The sequence below is a fragment of the Rhinatrema bivittatum genome, chromosome 14 (genome assembly GCF_901001135.1).
Source record: "Rhinatrema bivittatum chromosome 14, aRhiBiv1.1, whole genome shotgun sequence".
NCBI classification, from domain to species: domain Eukaryota; kingdom Metazoa; phylum Chordata; class Amphibia; order Gymnophiona; family Rhinatrematidae; genus Rhinatrema; species Rhinatrema bivittatum.
The window spans coordinates 21,445,982-21,470,475 of record NC_042628.1 but is presented as its reverse complement, the minus strand read 5'-3'; the positions used below and the strand labels follow the sequence as shown (position 1 = coordinate 21,470,475).

General features: G+C 43.1%; 1 protein-coding gene across 3 annotated transcripts in view; it reads right to left on the bottom strand.

The window, feature by feature from the left end:
- Window positions 1-24,494, bottom strand: part of MYH11 (myosin heavy chain 11) — a 111,288-nt gene that overhangs the window by 53,511 nt on the left and 33,283 nt on the right. For 2 of the 3 annotated variants that reach the window (XM_029576124.1, XM_029576122.1), the window contains exons 4-10: window positions 19,553-19,580; window positions 9,453-9,555; window positions 7,876-7,896; window positions 5,312-5,404; window positions 3,943-4,006; window positions 3,028-3,126; window positions 807-950 (exon numbers count right to left, since the gene is read on the bottom strand). In XM_029576124.1, the coding sequence (XP_029431984.1) occupies window positions 807-950; window positions 3,028-3,126; window positions 3,943-4,006; window positions 5,312-5,404; window positions 7,876-7,896; window positions 9,453-9,555; window positions 19,553-19,580 (552 nt within the window). The remainder of the gene's footprint in view (window positions 1-806; window positions 951-3,027; window positions 3,127-3,942; window positions 4,007-5,311; window positions 5,405-7,875; window positions 7,897-9,452; window positions 9,556-19,552; window positions 19,581-24,494) is intronic. The other variant, XM_029576123.1, reaches the window with a different exon arrangement.

The window sequence follows — 24,494 nt, the reverse complement described above, 5'->3', positions numbered from 1 at the left end:
AAAACAAAAAATGAAACAGAAAACAAACAAAAAAAATCCCCCAAAATGAATTGAAAAGGAATGGGTGTGCGCACCCCGAATCAGGGATAGGCAACCTTCAGTCCTGTGGGCACCAATCCGCTCGGGTTTTCAGAATATTCCTGGTGCATATGCATGAAACACATCCCCATGCATGCTGAATCAACTGAATGCAACTCTATCTTATGCATATTCATGAGGAATATCATGAAAATCCAAGCAGATTGGTATTCAAGGACTGGAGCTTGCCTACCCCCAGCCATTAAAAGTCTCCATAAAACTGTGACGCTTTCCTGCTGATCCTCAACAGAATCCTATGCAGGTCTGAGATTGCCACTTGTAAAGGTTAACAGAGGTTATAACAGAAGCTGCACACCTTTTAGTCCAGAAAATATCCCAAACACACAATAAGTAAAATATATAGGAGAAAAAAAAAAAAGTTGCATAGGGGGTCAGACCAAAATAGAAATTATTAAACAGAGCCAAGAGAGAGGCAACCTGCTATCTGAAACATCTTCTTACTAGGGCTGATTTAAAATACCAAGCAAGATCTCTAATGCCAGATTAGAAGGGTAGCAATCATGGGTCTGATCATCCTGCCACACGTCGTTGGTTATTTATACAATGAATTCATTACATTCCTAGCATCGTGGTTTTCGTTACGTGAAGAGAGGCTGTCAGGTTAATTCATTTTCCCTCCGCATCAACTCTATAAGACAAGTCCAGTCAATCATCACTGTGCTTCTCTACATGGGCATCTTTGGCAATAAAGGCAAAACAGTCCATACCAATCTGTTCTTCTTCGGTGAATCCCATAATTTTCATGGCTTCCAAGGTCTCCAGAAACATATCACAGTCATCTTGTGCAGGAATAGGCACATAGCCGCTGGATAAAAATGTGTAATTACTGAAGCCTTCAAGTAACAATTCCTCTGAAATAAAGAGTTGCAGAGAGTCAGAAAATGGGGCTTTGAAAGCCCATACTGTACTTGCACGTTTTTGTCATGTAAAACGGGTGTAAAATACGTACGGCGCACTCATTTATATCTTTGTATAGCCTCACAGCAACGCCAAGGTTGGCTTTGCTGAAATGTTCAGCTGTAGCTGTGGCTTGGTACATGTGGGTGACATTTTTATTTTGTACCGTCACAGGGATCACATGACTAAACATCAGCTTAAACGATCGCCCTCTATAGAAAGTAAGGATCAAATGTGTCTTTTTTTTGCTACATTTTTCGGAACGTTACAAGGCATGCCTTGACTTCCATATTGCTCAATGTGCCTGTTTCCCTTTGGAAAGAAATAGGGACATTTCCAGAGCCGAAACCGCTCTCGACCTTTGGGCAAGACGAACCCCCCCTGGTCAGTCGTGATTTTTTTCTCTAGGGTCAAGATTTTCTACTGCTTATCTTATTGGCAAGATCACAGGTGCCAAATATAAATACGAATATATGTTTGTACGTACCTTATGTCAAAATCACACCCCCCGTCAATAGGAAGTAATAAATCGCTTATTGAGAATATATTAACATTGCAGTACACCATTGTTTCTTGTAAACCGATATGATATGATTGGTATCATGAATGTCGGTATAAAAAAGCCCTAAATAAATAAATAAATAAATACTGTATATGTACTCTCATTGTGCTTTGTCAGGCTGGGTAAGAGCACGTTACAGAATGCAAGCTTGGTGCTAGAGCCCAACGAAAACTGCAGGGCCATGAGGGAGGGGAGAACGCTTCTAAATAGCGTAGGCCAGGGCTTCCCAGCCTTTCGGGGGAACACAGACCCCCTTCTCAGTTTCAAAAAGGTTTCTCGCACCCCCCCCCCCCCCAAATACATCTATTTCATTTTTTGCACAGCATAAGAAAAGGATTCATGAGATGCCCTGCGGAATTATTCAGAACGTATAAAACTTTGATCTAAACTGAATACGGTAAGGGGGGGGGGGGCAATTTCCAAAGCTATTAAAAAAAAAAAATTTTGCCCTCGTAATCGAAGGTTGAGGCCGTTCCGCCTGCCAGTCCAGCTGCAATGGGGGGAAAAGGAAACGAATTCGAAAAAGTTCCAGGCCGGGAACGTGCTGCGGCCTTGAGAAAAAAAAAAAAGTCGGCACCGCTACCCGCAGAGCTGCAATCTAATTTTCAAGGGGAAAGCGTGGTGGAGTTTCTTCCTGAAAATTCAGGCCGGGGGAAAGGAAAGCCAGCACTTTCTGTAGCTCTGCACTTTGCACCTGCTTTGAAGCAGGAGCAAAAGTGCATGCGTGAAAGTGTGCATAAGGATTTCAAAATTAAATCTCCGCAGGTGCTTTCCCTCCCCTCGTCTAGCCCCGCTCCTTCCCCCCCACTCCTGACAATAGTATGTATGCTGCTCACAGCGCGGATACTTTTACCCTCCGTGGCAGGGAGCAGTTAATTTTCAGAAACGGGGCTTTTTACACAGGTAAACAGGCTTATACCCACATAAAACCTTTCGAAACGTAGCCTCCCGCTTCATTATAGGAGTGGGAGGGAACTGGGGAAAAGGCAAATCATGTCACCACACGTAATTTAAAAAATTGCCCTCCCGCCCGCACGTGCGCATGCAGATATTAAAATCCAGTGCGGTGGGAATCCTATTTTACAACACGCTCGTGCCGACGCGCGCGTGTTATAAAATAGGCCGCGTCCGAGTGCGTGCGCGGGGAACCGTGCGCACGTGGACGCCCGCGCGTTTTTTAAAAAATCTACCCCTTTATGCAGTAATGTTCAAGTGATCTAAATTTCACACTTTTCCTGCAGCGTACACACCTGCAACTAATTTCACTGGATTCACCAAATTGATTTTTTGTGTTGCGTTTTTTGATAGCGAGTATTACAGTGCCACACAAATATTCTATAAGTATTCAGTTTTTATCATTCTTATAGCATCCAAGCAATCTGTTGCCCTATCACCACACCTCAACACAGCAAAGTCACTTATGAAAGCATTCGGTCAGTTGCTTTTTGTCAAATCTTCCCATTGCTCACCTTTCATGCTGTCTTTTGCACCCGAAATTAAGTAGTAAAAAATATGAAATGTCCTTTCATCCTTGGCCTGGCGGATAGCTCTGGATTTCTCAAGCAGATCTATTTTTAACAGGTGCTAAGAACCTCAACTTCAAATAAGTTTATTTTAAATTAAAGCTTGGTGACATGTCTGGATGGAAAAAAAAAAAAGGATTAAACAGCCGCTCTCAGCGGCTGAGTGGTGCGTAAGACAACTTTAAACACGCTCCCGATTTGCTTTAATAGCAGATGTTATTAAAATCACTTTAGTAGAGAGAGCTGCGAGTGTGCGACATCAGTTCTTTAGCAGTCTGGCAGGTGCCGCTAGCACGACAAGATTAGAGAAGCAAATCGTGATTTATTTAGGTTAGCGAGGTCTGCGTGGGACTTAGGGAGGTCTGCGGTCTTTGGATTATCTGATCACCTTCCCTGTAGGGACGCAAAGATTTTTTTTTTTTCCCCTCCACCTGAACAGATCAGATTTTGCAGGATCTTTAACACCCTCCCCCCACCCCTTCTAGAACTGTGATTTTTTTTTTTTTTTTGAGCTGAAGGAGAAAGTGACAGATGGGAGACAGAGCAGCACGGCCCGCACGAGCTGGCACCACCCCGGAGCAGTCGTGTAATAATCTCGTCGCTCCGTGCCACGTTCCCGCAGTACGGAAACTCTGACTTCCCTGTATGGATAAAAAAAAAGCCTTAACAACTCATCTGAAGGGAAGCCAGAAACAGGAGGAGCGAGGCGCAGGCCGCGTGGTTCATTTCAACCTCTTCCTTATTGTTTACAGCAGCCTCCGCGATATTTGCCTTTATTAGACAGGCCAGGAGAGCCGTTTCAGCTCCCGGCTTGGCTGCTTCAGGAAGGCTTTTGCGGGGCCTGCTCACTGCAAAGGATACAGGTTTCTATATTGGCTCCAATAATGTAGCCCGGGGCGTCGAAATTGATCCGGATGAATTTGCCCTGTCAAAAAGACGAAACAATTAATTTTAGCATTGCGTTCCTCCCCCCAGTCGTGAATCCTTTTTTCTAAAAGTCTTGCTAGTAGGAACATTTTCAAAATGCAATCCAAACAAATCCAGAATATTAAAGAAACAAATTATCCCTTCATTGGATTTAAAAAATAAATGTAAAAAATTTACCTTTATGGAAATTTAGCCGGGAGAAACCCACCCACATGTTTGCCACAGGGATTTTTCATTATATTTTATGGCATAAAATTATCGATCATATTATGTTGGAATCTTTTGGACACATTTCATTAAGACTGATTTTGGCTTTGGCCTGGACTGGACCTGACCACGAGCTACGCCGCCTGCCACGACCCTCGCCTGGAACTTGACCACGAGCTACGCCACCTGCCACGACCCTCACCTGGAACCTGACCACGAGATACGCCGTCCTCCTCAATCCTTGCCTGGATCCCAACCTCGTGCTTCACTGCCTGTTCCTGAACTTGGCCTGCACCTCAGCATCTCCTCTTTCTCCTGGACTTCCTTCTCCACAGAGGCCCACGTAAGTCCAGCCGGCCCCAGCACCCAAGGGCTCAACCTAAGGGGAATGTGGGCTGGAGTGGTGAAGCTCCAGTGGGGTCTCTGCTCTACATCTGCCTTGCCTACCGACGGTGGGGACCTGTGGGGACCCCCTCAGTCCAAGAGCCCACCAGCGTATCAGGTCCCTATGTATTTTACATATTTATATTACTTTTCTGCTCATTGATAGTGTAAGATTTAGCGTCAGTATTTTTCGACAAACCTTTTAACTATAATGGATATAGAAAACAAGATAGTTGTTCACAGCTGATGCTACGGATTGAAATGCACTAATTCAGCATATGCTGTATTGGGCCATTTCCAATAGGTGCTCTGCATTTCCGCTCTGTTTTGCTGAGGAATAAATATTATCATTACAGTGGCTCGTGTACATTCCAACATACTAGTATGGAAAGCAAAGAGCCTCATCTACTCAGCAGAGCACTTCAGGGCTGACATTAACAATCTCCAGCAGTTTGGGGCGGGAAACGTTAACTGCTTGAGCGCAAGCATCCCAGTCCAGGATTACTCCAGCACAGCGTTAATGCCACAGCTCAACAGGAAACAGGACAGGACATCTGTAAATGACTGCTCTTCCTTAAGTAACATTGATGCAAAATGTCAAACTGGGCAGGGTTTGTTATTATATGTGCGATGTATAAATGAAATGCTAAAATGATTATATAACATTTAAATACATAAGCGCACTAGGTGGATAGAGAGTTCCGTGACTTACAAATCTTGAAGAGTTGTCGTTCTTCACAGTTTTAGCATTGCCAAATGCTTCAAGAATAGGGTTAGCTTGAAGAAGCTGCTTTTCCAGCTCACCCTAAAATTCATCAATACACAGTCAACGCGTAATCTAAAGTTAACAGCCAGCATTTCAGAAAACATAGTGCAACTATTGGAATATGCTTTGAATATGCAAATAGGAGAGAGAGAGAGAGACTGACTACAAATAATGTATATATTTATATATGCTGTGTATCTTATAAATTTACTAGACATCCTATGAGCACGTCCTAACAGCCGAAGCGCGAACCACTGTTGCACTTTCCATACCCTCCTACAATGCAAGATCAAAGTCGGTTCACAATATCTGCTTAATTTCATTACAGGGCTCACTTAACAAGAAGGGTCACTTGCTGAAGCACAGCATCATTGTTCAAGATGATTGCCATTTCTCCTTAATTGAGAAAACATAAGAAGAAAGTACAAACTTCTTTAAACTCTTCAGAGCTCCTATAATAATGTCTTTGTTTCATAGCGAATGATGAGGCAGTTAAGAAAACTTGCTGGGAACGGTTTTAATATAATGCAGCATGAAAGCTATGCAGCAGCATAATACTTTATTCAGGTTAAGGGCAGTACTAGCTGGCTGAAAATGGAAAATGGATTATTTTATTTCAAAAGTATGACCATGAACTCACATGCAAGGTCAGACTTGTTACGGTGCTAATGATGCCAATGACAAACCATGCAATGCAATGTAATGAAACAATAAGCATTCAAAGAAATCCAGTCCTACACATAAGCCTGTGACGCTCAGCCTTTATCACTCATTTCAGTGGCAAGTAAAGTCTCAAAGGGCTACATTCAAAACACCCACATAATTTGAACTGCTAAATAAATGCTAGCGTTGGCTCCAGACTGAAGGGGCCTGCACGACTTTCTGGGGCTCCCAAGCCACTAGTGGGATATCCACGCCACATGTGCAGATAACGAAATCAGCAGATGTGCTAAGAGAAGGAATCGTTTATAGTCCTACTCAACTTCTAGCTCATGGACTCAATGCTCTAGTGATGTTTCGGACATCAAGATGCCCATTTACTGCTGCAAGCTACGTAAGTCACTGCTTTTACCACTGAGGGTTTTTTTTAGACCCTTCAGATCCCATGAACAGAGATCTGCATTTGAGAAAAATATTCTACCCATGCCAGTAATTTAAAGTCTCAAAAACTGAGACTCTAGTCACGATCTCCCCAGAATCCCAGTCAAAGCTCTGAGTAGGAAAGTCGCAGCTGGGGTTTATTTAAAAAAACACAGTTTCCTTTTCTCCTCCCAAAAAGTTGCCTAAACGTGTGAGAACACCGGGGCCAATGATTTATAATCCTAGGTCTGTAAGAGGGTCTCACTCAGGCTTTACGAGTGCCCCTTAGTTTTTTTTCTAAGATCCCCTACTGCTCGATAACATCTCCTCTCTCCAGTGTTTTGTCAGTCCTGCGGGATCTCTTTGGTCTTCCTTTGTTTATCTTATTATTTTACATCGGGTTTCGTTTTCTTCAGGTTCATCGCCCCTTGGATGGAGAACATATCAGGCAAGTTATTCTCTCCATTTATGGATGAATACTCAAGTCAACCTGCCACAGCCCCCTAATCCTGCAGGACTGCATCTTTACCCTGGACCTTTTATTACTTAGCAATTAATTTCAGTGGTATAACTAAATAATACTTGACAGATGCAGGCAGTTATTAATAACATGTTCTTTAAAATATCATACACCATCAGCAGCTGCCAAGGCAGCAAAGCCTTGGTCTGCAGAACAAAATAGGGAACATTTATTAGGTACATGCAGTAACTGGGTTTCCTTGCCTTAAGAGTCCGCTACTTGACCACTTTGGCTTCGGGCTGTAAGATAGTTTTCTTGATTGCCATGACCCTTTCTGGGTTCATTGACTCTCAGAAGAAAGGCAAGGTGGGCTAAGCTAGTAATACCACGCTAGCACTAGCTAAGCCTTCCTGCACATGCCCTTCTCATATTCTTTACAGGCTCATCCTTACTGTAGCAGCAAGCCGTAAACGCATGCACCCATGCAACATTACTGACGGCAGTTACATGAAAACCCGGTATTGCGAGGAATGGTGACCAGAAAAGCATGCATTCTGGGGGTCCTTCAATCAGTGATGGCTTTAGTATTATTTCACAGGAGTCCTAAAAAGTTCAACCTGAAAGCATTGATTATTTGTGTTACTTCAGAAGTCTTGCGGCCAAATTGCAGGCTGATAACTCTTTGAGGATCGCAGGAAAAAATGCTGACATTAAGAAAATGACGACGTTTGTAAATATACAGTGACACCCAAGAGGCAACCCCCAAGTGTGATGAACCTTGGTCCTTCCAAAGGTGCTCTACACAGACAGGATGAAACCTTGGGAAAGTTTTGTGCTATTGTTGCCTTCTTTTTCGTGATCCGATAACCATTCATAAATTCCACCACCATAAACTTTTTATGTGCAACAATAGCATGCAGGTCTACACTCAGTGCTCCAAACCACACATCAAATACTCTAGGTTACTCACGTAAGCAAAAGATGGACCTTGCTGTAGTTGAATAATGTGGTATAAAAACATTTGTCAGTATTTCAAAATACGGATACATTTCACCCCTCTTTTCCACAACTAAACAGATTTTTTTTGTGGATATTAAAAATCATATCAACTTTTGAAGTTCTCAGAGCAATATTGCAAATAGTACAGCCTAATGTAATTTGGGAAGCATATGTAAATACCAAATCCATCTCCAGGGAGGAGGATCAATTTAATAACACATGAAAGCTCTACTTCATTTCTGTTTCAGTGGATAGGCAATCTTGTTATTCAGAGAGTAAAATGACAAACTGGTATATTATAAGATAAATTCCAGGCAAGGTCGAGCACTAGGAACTGTACCAATCCTGGCAGTCTAGCTGGCTGGAACAATTTGTTAATTCCATTGTAAAGACTTAAGTCTTCAAAGTACTTGAAGTTTCTGTTTTTGCTGTAAAAACATGAAAACAAAATTCTAAAACAAACTCTGTTTGCTCTGCTCTTTTGAAGATTGCTGCCAAAATGATCTGATACCCATTGTTTCAATGCACAAAAAAAATCTTATATACTAATGCAGAACAGTTAGAACAGTCCATGCAGAGACATTTTAATCTAATTCAAAATATTTTTTACAATAGCCCAGAGCATCTGCAGATATTTAAGTTTGTTCTTGTTAAGGAAATAGGACTACAAGCTCCAGAATGCACTAGGATACAAGGAAGTAGGCTATTCCAATGTTTGCAGTCAAATAAGGCATAGCATCTAATGAAACTAGTCAGAATAATTGATGGTTGAGGCATGTTAACAATAAATAATTACAATAACTTGACAGAATAATATACTGCAAAAAAAAAAAAAAAATGATAAAGCTTTCCAATATTGACAAGATCTTGGACAGCAGGGGGGTGACAAAAAAAAAATTGAGAAACCTTGCAAAATTCATGCAGTACATCCAAGGCTCAAAGGCAACGCCATTCATACAGAAAACGAGGGAGGTTTTCTCTGTGCAGCGTGATCCTAGTTAGAGCAAGTCAACAATTTAATTCTGCAAACAAGAAAGCTATAATATAATCATGGGGCCTGTTCATTTCTCCGTTCATCTTCTTCTTCCAGGTCAGTCACAACCAGGGCAGGGATTCTGTTACCGTGAGCCTTCATTCACAACTATTCATGGATTTTCCCCCTTATTTTAATAGACCCTTACCCACGCTTCCTAGTCTGGTCATTGCGGTGATGTTCCTGAGGGCCGGAGCCAGGCAGCAGGGCCACTTGCAGAATCCTGCATCGTGAGCTGTACTTCCTGTCATGGCCGCCCAGTGTCACCCTTTAATGATGACCACGACTCCCACCCTCCATCCCTCCCCCCCCACAGGGCTGTGAACAACACGACTTCTGCGGCATCCCCCGTAACTGCCTATTCTTAATATGACCCGAATTTGTCAGGAAGTCCATAAAGACGGAAATCCTTCTACTGAACTTCTGGTAAGCATCATCAGGTCACTTCCATCCTGACCAAAGTAGGAATGTTTATGGCTAAATAATAAGAGTGCACAGGAGGAGAGAAGACTTACAGTGATGCTTGTGTCCTTCTTGCCCTTATGTGAGGAAGCAATAACAGCCAGGTACTGAATAACTTTCTTTGTGTTTTCTGTTTTACCTGCTCCAGATTCACCTCTGGGGGGGAAAAAAAAAAAGGGGGTGAATTTCTATCAGGATCCTTCTTTTATGTGATACTTATGACAGCAAATGTACTGTGAGCTCAGAACATACAGAGTGCACGAGGTAAAAAAGCACATATAAAAAAAAGGGTAGGCAAATGTCAAAACATGAATGGACTCTTTTTAAACAGCAAGGAGACAACAGCAATTTGACAGATGCCAAAAACTGTGATTTTTTTCCCTGTGGCACAGGAGGGTGGCTTGGGGATCTCTGGTACCACTGAAGTGTGATGGGCAAAGAAGAGGGTCAGACGTGCTAAACAAGGCTTAAACCCTGGAAGTGGGTAGCTCCGGTCCTCAAGGGCCACCAGCCGGTCTGGGTTTCAAGAGAGCCCTATCAAAGATGCATGAGAGAAATATGCAAGTACCTTGCTTTGATTATATGCAAATCTAGTTCATGCATATTCATTTAAACAAAGCATCAGGTTGTTACTTCTTTATAAACGGTGGTGTGGGCTGCTTTTTAATGTGTATTTGCTGGGTGCTAAAAGTATATATCAGTTTTTGTTATTGTTTTACTTGTGTGATGTTATAGAAATGGATGTTTAAAATCGATCGGACTGGTTGGTTGCCCTCTCTTGATTTAGAGGAGGCGGTCAGAAACCTCAGGATGCAGTACATGCAGGGAAATACTCGCCAATCATGACTTTTATAAAGGGAACTTTAACACTAATGCATATTCCTTAACAAGATTCCTAAGTTCCAGTGAGTTAAGTGAGTTATGAGTTACCATAGCGATGGTGAAATGCAACTTCCTTCTCTTTAAGGCCGACGTTGATTTATTGAGAGAACTTCACATCCTTTATGGACATACTCAAAAATTACTAACAATTTGCATTCCTGCCCTTGAAGAAAAACGTCCTAAAACAACAAAGGATAACCTTAAAATATCGGGGCAACCGTCAAAACAAAGACTAAACCAATCAGCTAGCTTTTCTTAAGGAGGTCCAATAAAGTGACTGGGGAATGGGGCATAGCTTTACGTCCCAGGACAGAAAGCTCCTTTGGTGGGGGTCCTGCTCCAGAGACAGTCCCACTGGCTGGCTGCTTATGAAATATCTGCTCTCCTGAAGACCAGAAGGAACTTAAGCCAGGCGCGGAACATGCACGAGGCATGAAATGTAACCAAAAAAGGCATTCACCGACAATTTACAGGAATGTTATGTAGCCTGGTTCTGGAAGCCTGCAGCGTCGATGGGACGTACTCTTCTGACAGTAAGAGGTGCAGAGTTACTAGCTTATTAAAGCTATAGGCCAGAGGTAACCGGAGGCAGCAGTTATATGGACCACAGAACACGGAGGAACGTCACCTCTGTAGTATTATCTCTGTGATTAATAGATTTTACAATAACTGAGCTGAAGTTAAATAACCAAGGTGCTCAGAGATTATGCTCAAGTACCCCGATGGGGTCATGGACGTATAAGTATGGGTCAAGCCAAGAATAGCCTGTAAACCAAACCACTGGTCCTGTGTGATCCTCAGACTGCTTCATGGGGACAAACAGAGCACCTTAAATGAACGACGTGAAATGCAATACCCACACAAAGCGTTGCGCGCTCCCTCCGGATCGGATTTGTTTGTTGTTGGTTAATGGGAGGTGAGGCCGAGGATAGAAGGCTGACTGATCTATGTGAATGAAAGGGAGAGAGAGCACACAGAGCACGGGAAAACGGAGGTTTTAAATGCCCCCCCCCCCCTCACCTCCCCATGCCACAAATAAAGACAAAGAAAGAAAGAAGTCTTTAAAGTGACTTTTCTGGGGGGGGGGGAAAGAAAAACACAGTGTAAACCTCTGGGTGATTCCATCAGAGGCCGATATCATAGGACAACAGAAAGACGCTAATAATGTATCAGAAGGCTTGGAGATCATCCAGACGAATCTTCAGTATCCTCACTGGCTGACAGGGGCCACCAGAGCAGCGGAGGCCTACGTCCCTCCCTGATCCAGCACAAGCACATCATCTCCACAGAGAACCCTAGTCTGACCAGCCCCTGATTGGGGAAGATTGGAACCCAGAACTGTGGGACTAGCCTGTTATAGACATAAACGCTATATATACACACCCACGAATTTTAAAAACCCTGCGTGCGTAAAATTCAGGGGTCATGGGCAGGGCCGCATTTTTTGAAAGAGCCCAGCCACACGTGTAACCCCCCCCATACGCACAGAAGTGCTGGGCCAGCTAAAAGAGGCGGGCCGGGGAGCGTGGTCGGGGGCGAGTGGAGACGGCGCCATGAGGCCCTGTCCCGGGGAAGCGGGTACCGGCAGCCGGCAGGCGCGCATGGGAAACATTTCTCATAACATGTGCGCCGACACACGCATGTTGAAAAAAATAGCCGTGTCCGTGTGCGCGCGCGCCGGGAACCGCTCACACCTTTACAAAATCAACCCCATTATTTTTATGAAACTAAGGATCTGATTTAGTCTTTGTCTATGGGAAAAATGCTTAGTATATGACCCCTTAAAGTGATGAGCTATTTTGACTATAGCCATGACTCTTAAGTTCAGAAGACTCCTTTGAGACCACTACTAGCCAGCTGTCCGTGCCGCGGTCCTACCTTTCTGCACCAGCATCACAGAGATGCACAACGAACGAACACAGGTCTCCAGTGCGGAGCAGGAAAAGGTCCCCTCAATTTACCTAGATCCAAAGTGGCAGCTGTGGGCTGAGTGGGCAGGATTTTCTGAAACTTTAACACAATTAGTACATTTCCTCTGCTGAAAGGAAATACAAAACAAATAAAGATCTGAAGGGGTTTGTTTGCTCGAACGGCTGAAAGCGTTTTGTTAGGGTTTTGCTGCTTTAAAGTGAGGAAAAGAAAAGAGACGTGGGCTTGCTGCCGTGGTTAATCCGAACCTGCAAGCACTGGGCAAAGGTTCATGGAAAACATTTTCCCATGTAAATACTTATGCGCCTGTTTACACCAAGGAGGCAAAAATATCTTATCTTACTGATCGTGACATCTGTTATATCATGGGACTAAATGAACCCAAAGTACCATGTTTAGCATCTGAAATGAATTATCAGACGGGGGGGGGGGGGGGGGGGGGAGGGGGGAATAAAGGCAGATTTGTTGTATTACTTGCTGATTAAATTCTCATCTAGCACAATGTCCTAAGTCCACCCTGCACCAGACAGAAGAAGGTTACGGAGGCTTCAGTGCAACTTCTTTAGGTCACATGGTAATGCACTCACCCATGCAGCCTCTTCAGGATAGTTAAGGACCGGGAGGAGCCGGACTAGGGCTGATGGGTGTACAGAACAGCTCCGGCCAGGAGGGGGAAGCCAAACCTATTCTAGCTGAGAGATCACCGTGCACCTAACTGTAATGCACCAATGGGTTTTCTCCCATTCGGAGGGCAATTTTCACAGGTGTTTACATGGGTAAGAAAAAAAGAAAAAAAAAAACTCTCTTTCCCCCAGTAGAATGCTGGTTTTGAAAACTTACCCTTCTTCCACCCTAGAGAAGTTAAAGCCACAATTGCTGCTTTTTACAATGCTTGCACTTATAGCTGCCTTTAAGGGATTTGGGCGCAACTGGAAAATAATGCATGCAGACTGTATTTTCAAAGCTACTGGCGTTATTTTCCATAGACATTTAACCAGCACCTAAAGCAGGGACTAAGCCACTCCCGGCTTTACCCCGGGGCACATTTGGGTTTATAATTCTGATCTCCCTAAGAAAAGCAGGATGACAAGTCCATGGACTGCAAGAGGGGTGAAAAGCAGGACCGGCTCAGGATGTTCCTTGTAACGCGGAGCTAGCTTGGCAACCCTACCTGCAGCTCTCGTGAGTCACAGAGATAGTCTGCCATCGAGTCACGTGCTCGGTCTTGCTTTCTACAAACCTAACAACAGACCTATTGTAGTGACATTGGTTAGGATACAATAGGCTGTTCCCTTGCCCAGCATGGGATGTCGGACAGAATCTGTGTACGTTTCTGAGTTTAAATGTTTCCACGTTTTACTGATTAAAAACAAAACAAAAAAAAAGTGTGCTGGGAACTATTCCAAACCAAACACATTAATTTGAAGATATCCGTGTACACGGTCTTCATCTAAAATGTACCTTATGGCTGTAGTGCTTGGAAAAGTAAAATCTTTTCTTCTAAAAGGCACCGTATCCTGAAACATTTCTCCTGCTAATGGTTCATTCTGTGTTCATTCAGGCCTAGCTTGCATTTCCTTTCTCTCAGGGTAAGTGCGCCTATCTCTTGGCGCGTCTGTCCCTAACTCCCTGGGAGTATTACCATATATGGCTTCCTTTTGCCTGTAAACCTCCGACCACACCGCACAGCTTGTTACCCAGCGCTTGGACTATATTTAACTTCTCCCTTCCTAGAAGGCTCGTACTTGGCTTTTCTCTGTGGATGTGGTTTTAAAAGCAATATATTTTATTTACATGCAGAGAGAGGAGACATGTCAAGGTCAAACAAATTTTAAGGGTCTGGCCTGCAGGATATGTTAACACTCAGAATAAGACAGGAGGCTTACAGGTAGAACAAGCAGGTAAGTGAATTAGATAACTAGATAGAAAGATACAAAATAGGCAGACTGGGTAGATTAAATGGTCCTTTTATGCCCAATTTATCCATGTTTTTAGATATAAACAGTAGAAAGTTGGCTTGATTCGGTAGATACCACAGTTAGAGAGACCGAGAACCTGATGCCATACTGTATATGAATAATTAGATAGAATGATATAAGCCAAACCAGAACAAGGAGCTCCACGAAGAACTAAAGCAGCTTACTTTCCGGGACACCCCTACGCACGTGTCCGCAGTCATGCCTGGAGCCGAAAAAACCATTCCTGTCTTAAAATGTAGTGAGGATAGGACATCAAATGTAGGAGTTATTAGGGACACACACACACACACTGATCTCATGAGCCTTCTTTCCCTTTGGAAAGTAGGATAAAAACCATGAACCATAATTTTGGAAGTTTAGAAGCAATTCCCTAATTTTCTGCTTGCTACGTACGCTTGTTAGGGTGTGCCCTAGTTCTATGGAATGTTCCGGACGCTCCTGATTTTGCCTCCTGTCTCTTACTTTTGCCGGTTGTGCAGCTTCCCCACCAAAGAGGTGCATAAAAGTTCACTAACATCTGCCGGTGTTGCCCAATATCCTCCCCTCATTGTCCGGCGGCGGGGATGGGATCCTGCTGCTGTTGATGCGCACGGGCAGCCGGAGGGTTCAGGTTTTGATGGGCAGGGCCGGCACAATCAGCCAATACTCAGAGGCCAGGGCCAAGCTTAGAAATCAAAGCAACGCATTCACCTGCAACTGTGGCCTCTGTTGGTCACATTCAAGAATTTGATGTGGGACAGCCCAGTGCCTGGGACGCTTACGCAGAGAGACTGTCTTTCTATTTGCAAGCAAATAAGATTGAGCTCCATGATCAGAAATAGGCTGTTCTCTTGACTGCGTGGGGGGGGGGGGGGGGGGGGGGGGGAGGAAAGAAACGCCATTGTACGTTTGCTGGTCTTGCCGGCCTTGCCAAACATTAAGGTGTATGAGAAGATCTAAGTGTTGCTAAAGTTCAATTTTTCAGCTCTTCATCCATCATTGTGAAAAGGTTACATTTCCACAAGTGGAATCAAGGTTAAATTGAGAGTAGCAGAAACATAGATGATGGCAAAAAAACAAGGCCGTAAGGCCCATCCAGTCGGCCCATCCTTCCAATTAATTTAGCCACATCTATGGCTGAGCACACAAAAGAAACCCAGGTCACGGTGACATTGTCAGCCAACCCAAGGGGCTCTGCTTCCAGACTCATGTTTTAACTGCGGAGGGCAGCATCAGCGCTCTGTCTGCAGAGTTAGAAGGGCAGAGTGTCATTTTTGCAAAAAGAAAGACCTCACTAAAAGAATTTGCAGATCAAAATTCAGTGGTGAGAGGCACAAGAGGGAACAGCAAGGCCACTGATTCACTAACAAACCTGCTCGACACAGGGATGACATCGGGAGACTATCACACCCAGCCTGTACAAAACACGGAGCCGCATCATTAGCAAGAGTTTACAGCAGTCCATAGCAATGGCTGGGAAAGTGAAATAGAGGTCGACTCTGGGTCTGGGGCATCAGTTATGAGTGAAGGCGCTCTCAAGGAGTTGCTTCCTACTCACAGCCCTCCCACAGTGCAGCCTCCATGATTACACTGGACAGGACACTCAGCTCACAGGAAACTAGGTTGAAAAGTGCTTGCTGCAGCCCTTTTCCAGGGACATTGCCACTCATAGTCATGCGGAGTAAACACAAGAGCCTAGTAGGAAGGAAATGGTTCACTCCTTTAAGAATCAGTAGTCAAGAGGTCCGTGTCATCACTGATAGGCATCTTAAGAGCACCCCTTGGGTGTTCTCTGAGGAGCCGGGAGCTTACAAGGTGCCGGCACTGTCATTCCACCTGTTCACTTGAAGACCAGGTCTGACCCAGGGTGGCAACTTCTTATGTTCTTATGTTCCTAATGTGCCTTTTGCACTGCATCCTAAGATCGAGTATCTCTTAGCACAAGGCATCCTAAAACCAATGACACACATAAAATGGATCACATCAATTCTAACTGTGCGAAAGCAAAATGTGACCTGCTGAGATCCAACTACAGGGATTAGTCCGGCAAAACTGCTTATGGGATGCTCAGACCATCTTACTCCCGATACAGAATTACAACTCAAGTAGGAACAAATAAATAGTTCCTAGGAGTGCCAATAACTTGAAGTTGGTGGATACTAGGAAAAAATTGTTTTTGCTCTGTACATCCACATTACGGAATACCTTACAACTGATCATTTGGGAGTTAGTTAGCAAAGCTATGCAAGTCCTGATTGTTTGTTCAGGTTTTTACTTGAAGGATTTAGTGTTTTATTATTATTTTTCATAAATCTTTTTTTTTTTTTATTATATTTTGTTTTTGTTTGCTAAATTGTGTATTTCTTGTACTGTGTTTTAACGGTGTGTGTTTGTTGAATTTGTACATCACCTTGTGTCTTTGTGAATGAGCAGATTGATAAATGAAAGAAATAAAACAAATAGGAGCTAGACTGCTCCCTGTGCTCATCTATCTTGCGCCCGTTTACACTTACATGACCTTCTGTTTGCTAGAAGTTATGAGGCCGGACCAAAATGAGTGCCAGCTTCCATCATCGAGATCACTTGTCCCCTGTCATTGATGGAGAGATCTCGTGTCGTCACATTGATCAGCTGAGAGACTGCTTGCCCTCAGACTGAGATGCTGCATATTTGAGACTATGGAAGTTCCCAACGCTGAGCACAGTGCTGTTCCAGCAGCAGCTCCTACTCTAGCTTTGCATGTGCTCACCCTGCCAGATCCACAGTCGAGTTACAGCCAGTCTTTACCCCACCCTCGCAGTTATAAAACTACCCTAGCAATAAAAACCTCCATAGCTGGGGAATGGTTTCGAAGTGGGCCCTAACTTTTCCCTGACTGGGAAATTTTTTGTACCACTCTAGTTCTTAGCAAATTAGCAATGTACAAAAGAAATTAAATTCACATAGGGAGTTTGTCAGGTGCATTTAGTGCTTGCGCAAATGAGCCAATTATAGGGATGTATTTGGAGTCTGGACCATTTTCAGTGCTCAGATAAAGATATGAGAAGGTGTTTGCCCAACACACTGTAGAGATGAGTGCAAAAATATTTGGAACTCCAGAGGAGTGGCTTCCATAGATACTCCACGCATATCCTCACCCCCACCTCAGGCTCTTGAAGACTGCTACAATATATGCTATTGAATAGTCAGTAGGTTTACCTATGTTAAGGGCACTTAATGCGGGTAAATGAGCTTTGGAAAATTGGTACGATAGTATGTTACATTTACATGTTCCTTTGAACAGGTATCCATGAAGTCAGATTTCAGAAATGTGTAAAAGTAGCAGCCTTTATTTCATAGAAATCATATAGCGATGGGTCACGTGCTGGATGATAATCCAAAAACATGGCACCTTCTTTGGGTATTTTCCAGATGACAAGTGCCTTTGTTTTCTATTGTGACCTGCAATGTTCCTCTCCCCTGTCTTTCAGGGATCTGATAATTTGTTCCTCGGTTGTTTGGGCTTCTATTACCACAATGAATGATGGTGATTCGATAAACCCTGGCATAGAAGAAGGGTTTAAGTCAGCATTCAGTGATCACGGTTATTAGACCCAGCTCCAATAGATTGCACATAACGTGGAACGTATGCAATTGCACCCTGATAAATCAGCCACGCCTCCTGGATAGTACTCTCATTTGCTGCTACATGTGTGCACTTTTAAAATGCATCAAAGGCAACTGTTTCTGAGGGGGTTTCCTGACATTCACCTCTGATCTGCTCACGGATCTAAGAGTCAAAGAGCAGCTCTTCAGCTTCCCAGGACTGCTCTCTGCCGCAGGATCCAAATGCAAGGCACGTAGGCCAGAGATGTGATTTCTAGACGCTGAAAGTGTTAAAAGATTTCTTTTGTCCGGTCAGATGCCAATAATCCAATCAACTTTGCTGGGCAGTCACAGAACATCAGTCAACAGGCAATGAGGACTCCCTGGCACCTACAGCACAGGGCCACCGATGACAGTGCAATCATTTTTTTTTTTTCTCATCCTCTTTCAAAATTCTCAGAGCCACCTGTGTCCTATTTCTTGGATGGTCAAGGCAGCTTTCATAGCGCTTTCTTCTCATCTGCAGCAAGCGAGGTGCTCACTGCTCTCTGCAAGGGAGCAGCACTCCAGAGAAGATGTTGGTTGATAGAGACTGTTTGGTGCAAACAATCTGTCCGTAGTAGCTCCTATTTTGCAGCCAGAGACTCTATGCTATTTCTGTCTCTCCCCTCTTTTGCCCAGCTAGTAAGTACCCTTTGTGTCTGTTTCAAGCATGTTTGATTTCTGTTCCTATCGCCTTTGCCAGTAGTCAAACATCCTCCTAATGAAAGTATTTTCTTTCTCTCTAGCTTTATTTGAAGACCCCTTGTCCTTGAGCCTCTCATTGTATAGAATATGTCACCTATTACATTATTGAAGCCTGCTAGATATTGTAAGAGTCCTGGCATACTCCACGTCCCATCCTTTCTTCTAGAACACACATCTTTAGCTTTTTAAGTCTCTCTTGCAGGTAGTCGGCACAAATATTCATTAGCCCTTGGTTTGCACAGTGACATGTTCTTGGCATCTTTTGTTCTCTGTCTGGTGCATTTCTATTTTCATTTCAGAAATAAAGGTCAACAAACAAGTTGCAGGTGATACTATTTTATTGGGCCTAACAACACATTTCTGTTTAGTTTTCGAGATCTGTGGTCCCTTCATTAAATCAACTCATAATTTCTTTTCATCGACCTGATGAAGGGAGTAAAACTTTTGAAAGCTAGTCACAGGCGTACTGCGTTAGTCCAGTGAAAAAGGTCTCACCTACAACTTGTTGGTTGACCCTAATTCCCACACATTTTAGTGGACTAACATGGCAACCGCATTACATAATACCCAGCCACATATCGCAGGGGATCTTCTGTGTAAACATGAACCCACACTGCTGCTCAGTTCCTGAAACTACCCCTTGGACGGGCAAGGGCTGGGAGCACTGAAGAGGCAGCAATCACAGCCCAGAAAAGGAAAGAAGCCCCAACTATTGCCTGTATCATGTGCTTTTTTTTTTTTTAGTTGAAATAAGCAGCGACACCTACAAGCCTGGCTCAGGGTGCATGAAAAGGAGCTGTGGTCTGTGGCCCATAACCGAAGGACTATTGCTGCAGTCCCCATGCTACAAAGGGAGGAGCAGGGGCACAAACTGAAGGAAAACCCCGGCATAATAAAATAGTTAAAACAGATTTCAGTTTTTCACTTCTGTTGTGGGTAGCAGGTGTTGTTTTTTTTTTTCCAAAGGCTTCAGCTTGCAAAGAATTCTACAGTTATGCAAGGACAGCCGAATGCATCTGAAAAGAGGAACGAAACCGCTGGCTCTGACTTACGTGCACAGAATGGACTGATCCTCGCGGTCTGCAAATAAAAAATAAATTCCAGGGGTTAGAAATGACAGGTGGTCTTGTATTTATGGCTAGAAATCTACACAACACCATCAAAACCTCAAGCAAAGAGTTAAAAGGCAGGTATTCCAAAAGCGACAAATGCATTGTGGGAGCAAGTCCCTTCTAACCAATAGGCACAGAGGGGAAGTTGCTAAGATTTACTAGGGAACATTCTAGTTGGATCATTCATTCCCTTGACTCATTAATCTTATAATGGAGGCTTAATCTTGGAATTAAGTTGAATGCTCTATCTAGACTCATTGCTTGCAATGGCCCGTCTGTAGTGCTCTTCTAGTTATTTCCTAGATTCTGCCTTTACTAGTATGTTTGCACATGCCTCATGGGCCAGATTTTCAAAGCCATTGCCACCCACTGAACCTGGTTTCCTGCACACAAACGGCTGTCGCAAAATCAGTCGGGGCTCTGTTCACGTAAAAGCAAGCACATAGCCAGTTTCATGGCTACTTTTACATGAACTGAGCAGAGGTGTTCTGGGGGTGGAGTTGGCACTTGCGCACTTACTTTTGATTTTAAAAAGTATGTAATTTTCAAAAGTATTTACGCATGCAAATGGACTTTTGAAAATTGCTACTTTTGCATGCGTAATTCCTTTGAAATGTGACTTCAGCATGCATAAGTAGACAGGCCCAAGTTACATTCTCTGAAGAGGAGGCGTAACTCTGAGTGAATCTCTGTGCATACCTGGCCGATTTCCCATGAATTTTCAAGGCAATCTTAGGCGCATTAAGTTTGCTTTGAAAATCCTCAGTGAAGTCTGACTTTACCGCTATAAAGTTACCCAGTTTATGCCCAAGTTAATACCTTGCGCCCAGAGAGCATGGGAGAGAGAAAAAGATGATACAATCCTTTGGTACACAACAAATATAATATGCAGAGAAAGAAATAAACATTTTAACAAGACCATGAAGCATCATATGGCCCACTGGCATCAACAAAGACTCGGTTTAAGATAAGGATTTGGCCTGGGGATCCTCACTGACAAGTTTTGAAGAACCCAATGTAAATTTCCGGGAGTCCAAATCCTTAATTGCTTTCAAGCTTTTATTTATTTAAAACTTTTTTTTATACCGGCATCAGTGGGTACATCATACCGGTTCACAATCGAACCAAAGATGGAAAATACATAAAACAGGAGCTGGAGGTGAGACAGGAGAAAAGAGGAGGCCGAAAGAGAGCACACAGAGTAACAAAATAATATATAAATAACAGGATAAATATCAGAAACTATCAATATAAATAACAGGAGAACAATATCAAAAACTATATACATGGGATCAGGTCAAATGATGGCGCAGCTTCGGATTAATGTGATAGGGAACTAATCTGGGTAGGCCTGCTTAAAGAGCCCCGTCTTTGATTTCTTTTTGAATTTGGTGGTGCAAGGTTCGAGTCGGAGATTTGTAGGTAATGCGTTCCATCATGTGGGACCAGCAATGGAGATGGCACGATCCCTCGTGGAGGAGAGGTGTGCCTTTTTGAGGGAGGGCACATAAAGGGTTCCTTTGTTGTTTGCTCTGGTGGGGCAGTTGGAGCGTGTAAGGCAGAAAGGATCATTGAGCCAGTTAGAATTGTGACTGTACATGGATTTATGGATGATGGTAAGGGATTTATATAGAATACGTGAAGGGATGGGGAGCCTTTCAGTAAATGATGTTAAAGCAGTCCTATCATGGAGGCCTCTGGTACAGATGAATAGTTTGGAGGGTCCCAGAAGTCAGTGGCGTCACTGGCAAGAAGATAAAAAGCTAGCGCTATGCAAGTAATTTTCCACAAATTTACTGAAAATGAGCACCAGCAGAACCCTCAATCTGGGGGAAAAAAACAGTGGGAAAACCTGGAAATCTATGAACAATCCTGCACAGATCTGATGTGACATCTGAAAGGGGTTAGAATGCTGCTTCTTTTAGGCAAACAAATTAAACAAAAGTTGTAAGTGCACACCAGTGCAACGTCCTGTGTGAATGCTTAAAAAGCTTTCAGGCTCCTACTTACAGTCCAGTGGAGAGAACAACAGATTGTACCACCTGATCTGTCCATTTAAGAGAGCCACGGATATCATGGACACACGTTTTCAAGCAGACACAGAACTATAGTCATTGCAACAGGATTGTGTATTTTTCTTGTCTTTCCTAGGTTCAATACCAATACCGAGGGCAATCAGTACCAATACCGAGGGCAATTTGGAAAGCCATTTACCCAAGTAAATTAACCTGTCTAAAGGTTGCTCTCACTCAGTCTGGCTACAAATATGCGCAGGGCTTCTCATCACACATACTTTTAGCCGGATAGAAGGGGGAGGCCTGCTCGGACAGACGTTTAGGTCAGGGTTGGAAAATAACTTATGCAGGCTGGATTTTCAAATCCACGGGCACCGTCTCCAGAAGGGACAAGCTGTCGTTTGTTTTGTTTCACTTAGCTCACACTAGAACAATCAATATATGCTAAAAGTCATTTAGCATGCGCTAAATCAATTGTTAAACTGTGCTAATGCACACTACGTGGTTTTAACACACACTACAACGAAATGAGACAAAACAAAATTAAGAAAAAGCAAAACAAATGGACAGACACAGATACTTTTCAGCAAAAAAAACCATCTGCAAAGTTCACGGGGTCACTCATTTGTATCCATGGACAGTTTTCAAAAGGAAAGTCCACCGATACTTTCCATTCAAAAGTTAGGTACAAGGTCTGCAGGTACAAATTACCTGCGGACTTTGCCCTTGGCTGGGCTGTTTGAGAAATGCCACCAGTTGTGTGCATCCTACAGATTCAAAACAGGTGTTTATAATGCCACTTCGCACCTTTTCTCGTGTGCAGACCGGGTTTCAAGATAAATTAAGCTTTAAATAATTGGAAACAAGAACCTGAATTAACGGTTTAGCTTGTAAGCAAAACCTCTTCCTAAAAGCATGGTATTTTCCTCTCCAGGAATCTGACAGCAGGATGCTTTTTCTCCTTTAGATGCCTGCTTGAGTGTAGGTCAGCCATATAAAGTGGGGTTTAGGCCAGAGGAAGATAGAGAGTCATAGCTGCCCCAGGGTCCCAGGTATTGCTGATGATGTTCCAAAAAGCTCAAGACACAATTAACCTTAAGAACATAAGAACATGCCATACTGGGTCAGACCAAGGGTCCATCAAGCCCAGCATCCTGTTTCCAACAGTGGCCAATCCAGGCCATAAGAACCTGGCAACCTTTGAACCCAAATGACAGTGAATCTGATAAACCTAATCCTTAGACCAGATATTGTATGAGTTGTTGATTCTCCCACAAACCCAAGACTCTTCCAAAGTAGGGCAACCAACTGTTCTGAATCTAGAGGAACAGGCCCTTGATTTGATTAAAATATGTCCAACCTTTTCTTTTCTGTGCTTTAAAAATAAAAATTCACCCAGTCTAATGCCTTTCAGTTTAGATTTATGATATCTCATTCCCATTACAAATTAGCATTTGAAAGCAAGCCAATGTATTCAATTCACTGTATTATATTTTTATAAACTGCCTTTCCTGAGGGCCCTGTTCTTATCTCACATGATATTCCATTAATACTCTATAGTACTCCTTCAGAGACAGCAATGCACTGATCATCCTGAGCTCCTAGGGACATTTCCATGGTCTAATTCAATTTATGATTTCAAATTGCTCTAACAATTACTCACAGTAGTGTACAAAAATAAAACATTCAATGGAAAAGCCACAGTGCAACAGTGAAGTGGCTAAAAAAAATAACTAGAGAGGAGGTTTCATTGCTTTGCAGTAACACAATTACAGGCCTCCACTGACTTCTACTAATGCTCTACCTGCAGGAAACTTTAGATATCTCCCAGCATGCATACAATATCATTCAGCTAATGCAGAGTGGAAGCAACTATATCAGATTTGCAATGTTAATAATGATGAGTAAAGTTGGATTTTTAAATCCTATCACCTATTTTGATTAAAATTTGATGCAATACATCCTAGAGAAAAAAATAACTGCTTACAACTGCCTCACCACATATTACTTATATTTAAACTCTGTGCATTTTCAGCCGCTTAGAATTCCAAATAGGACAAGTAATTTTATTCATGGCCATAATTTTTAGCTTTCATTTACAAAGGAAATGCTGCTAAATTTTCCACATTTCAGGATATTCGTTTTTTAGTGGTGGCTTGTGAATCAAAAAGTTGGTGGTATGGAAAAGACGATTGTCATGGTCTCCCCCACCACCTGGTACCCCTTTCCACCTCTTGGAATTTTTTCATATGTTACAAGCATCCACTGCCATGGTACAGTCCTCTTCATTCTATCCCCCATTCCTATGGCCCCTTCCCAGATCTGCTCCCTAACTCCTCCCCACCATGAACTTGTTTGGGGTCCTCTCCCTTCTGCTGTAACGAACAGGAAGATTCCGCCCGCTGTGTCAGCAAGATTTGTTTGACCAATAGGAAGCAGCTACTCTGTCAGAGTTTGGCCTGACCAATAGGAAGCAGCTACTCTGACAGCAAGGTTTGGTCTGAGCAAGTGCATCACAGAACAGAGATATAGTCTGGCGCTGGCTTCCATACTGGTAGAGATCCAAAAGTTTCTTGGTATTTCCTCTGTGCATCTCTGACTTAGGAACACCAACATTCCTCTCTGCCTGGCACCTGTATACGCCAATTAATTCTGAGTAGGCAGCATGCCATCGCAACAAATAGGCATGAGGCCAAAAGACCATATATGTGCATTATCTGTGAGTAAGACTTAACGTTCATCTGGTGGTGCTGACATAAAATCTTCAGCTTGTATACTCAAAGTTAATTAATGAACTGGTGCTGTATCACCTGGTTAATACACACAAAATCTCTTACCAAATAAGATTTGTTTCTAATTCTGATCAC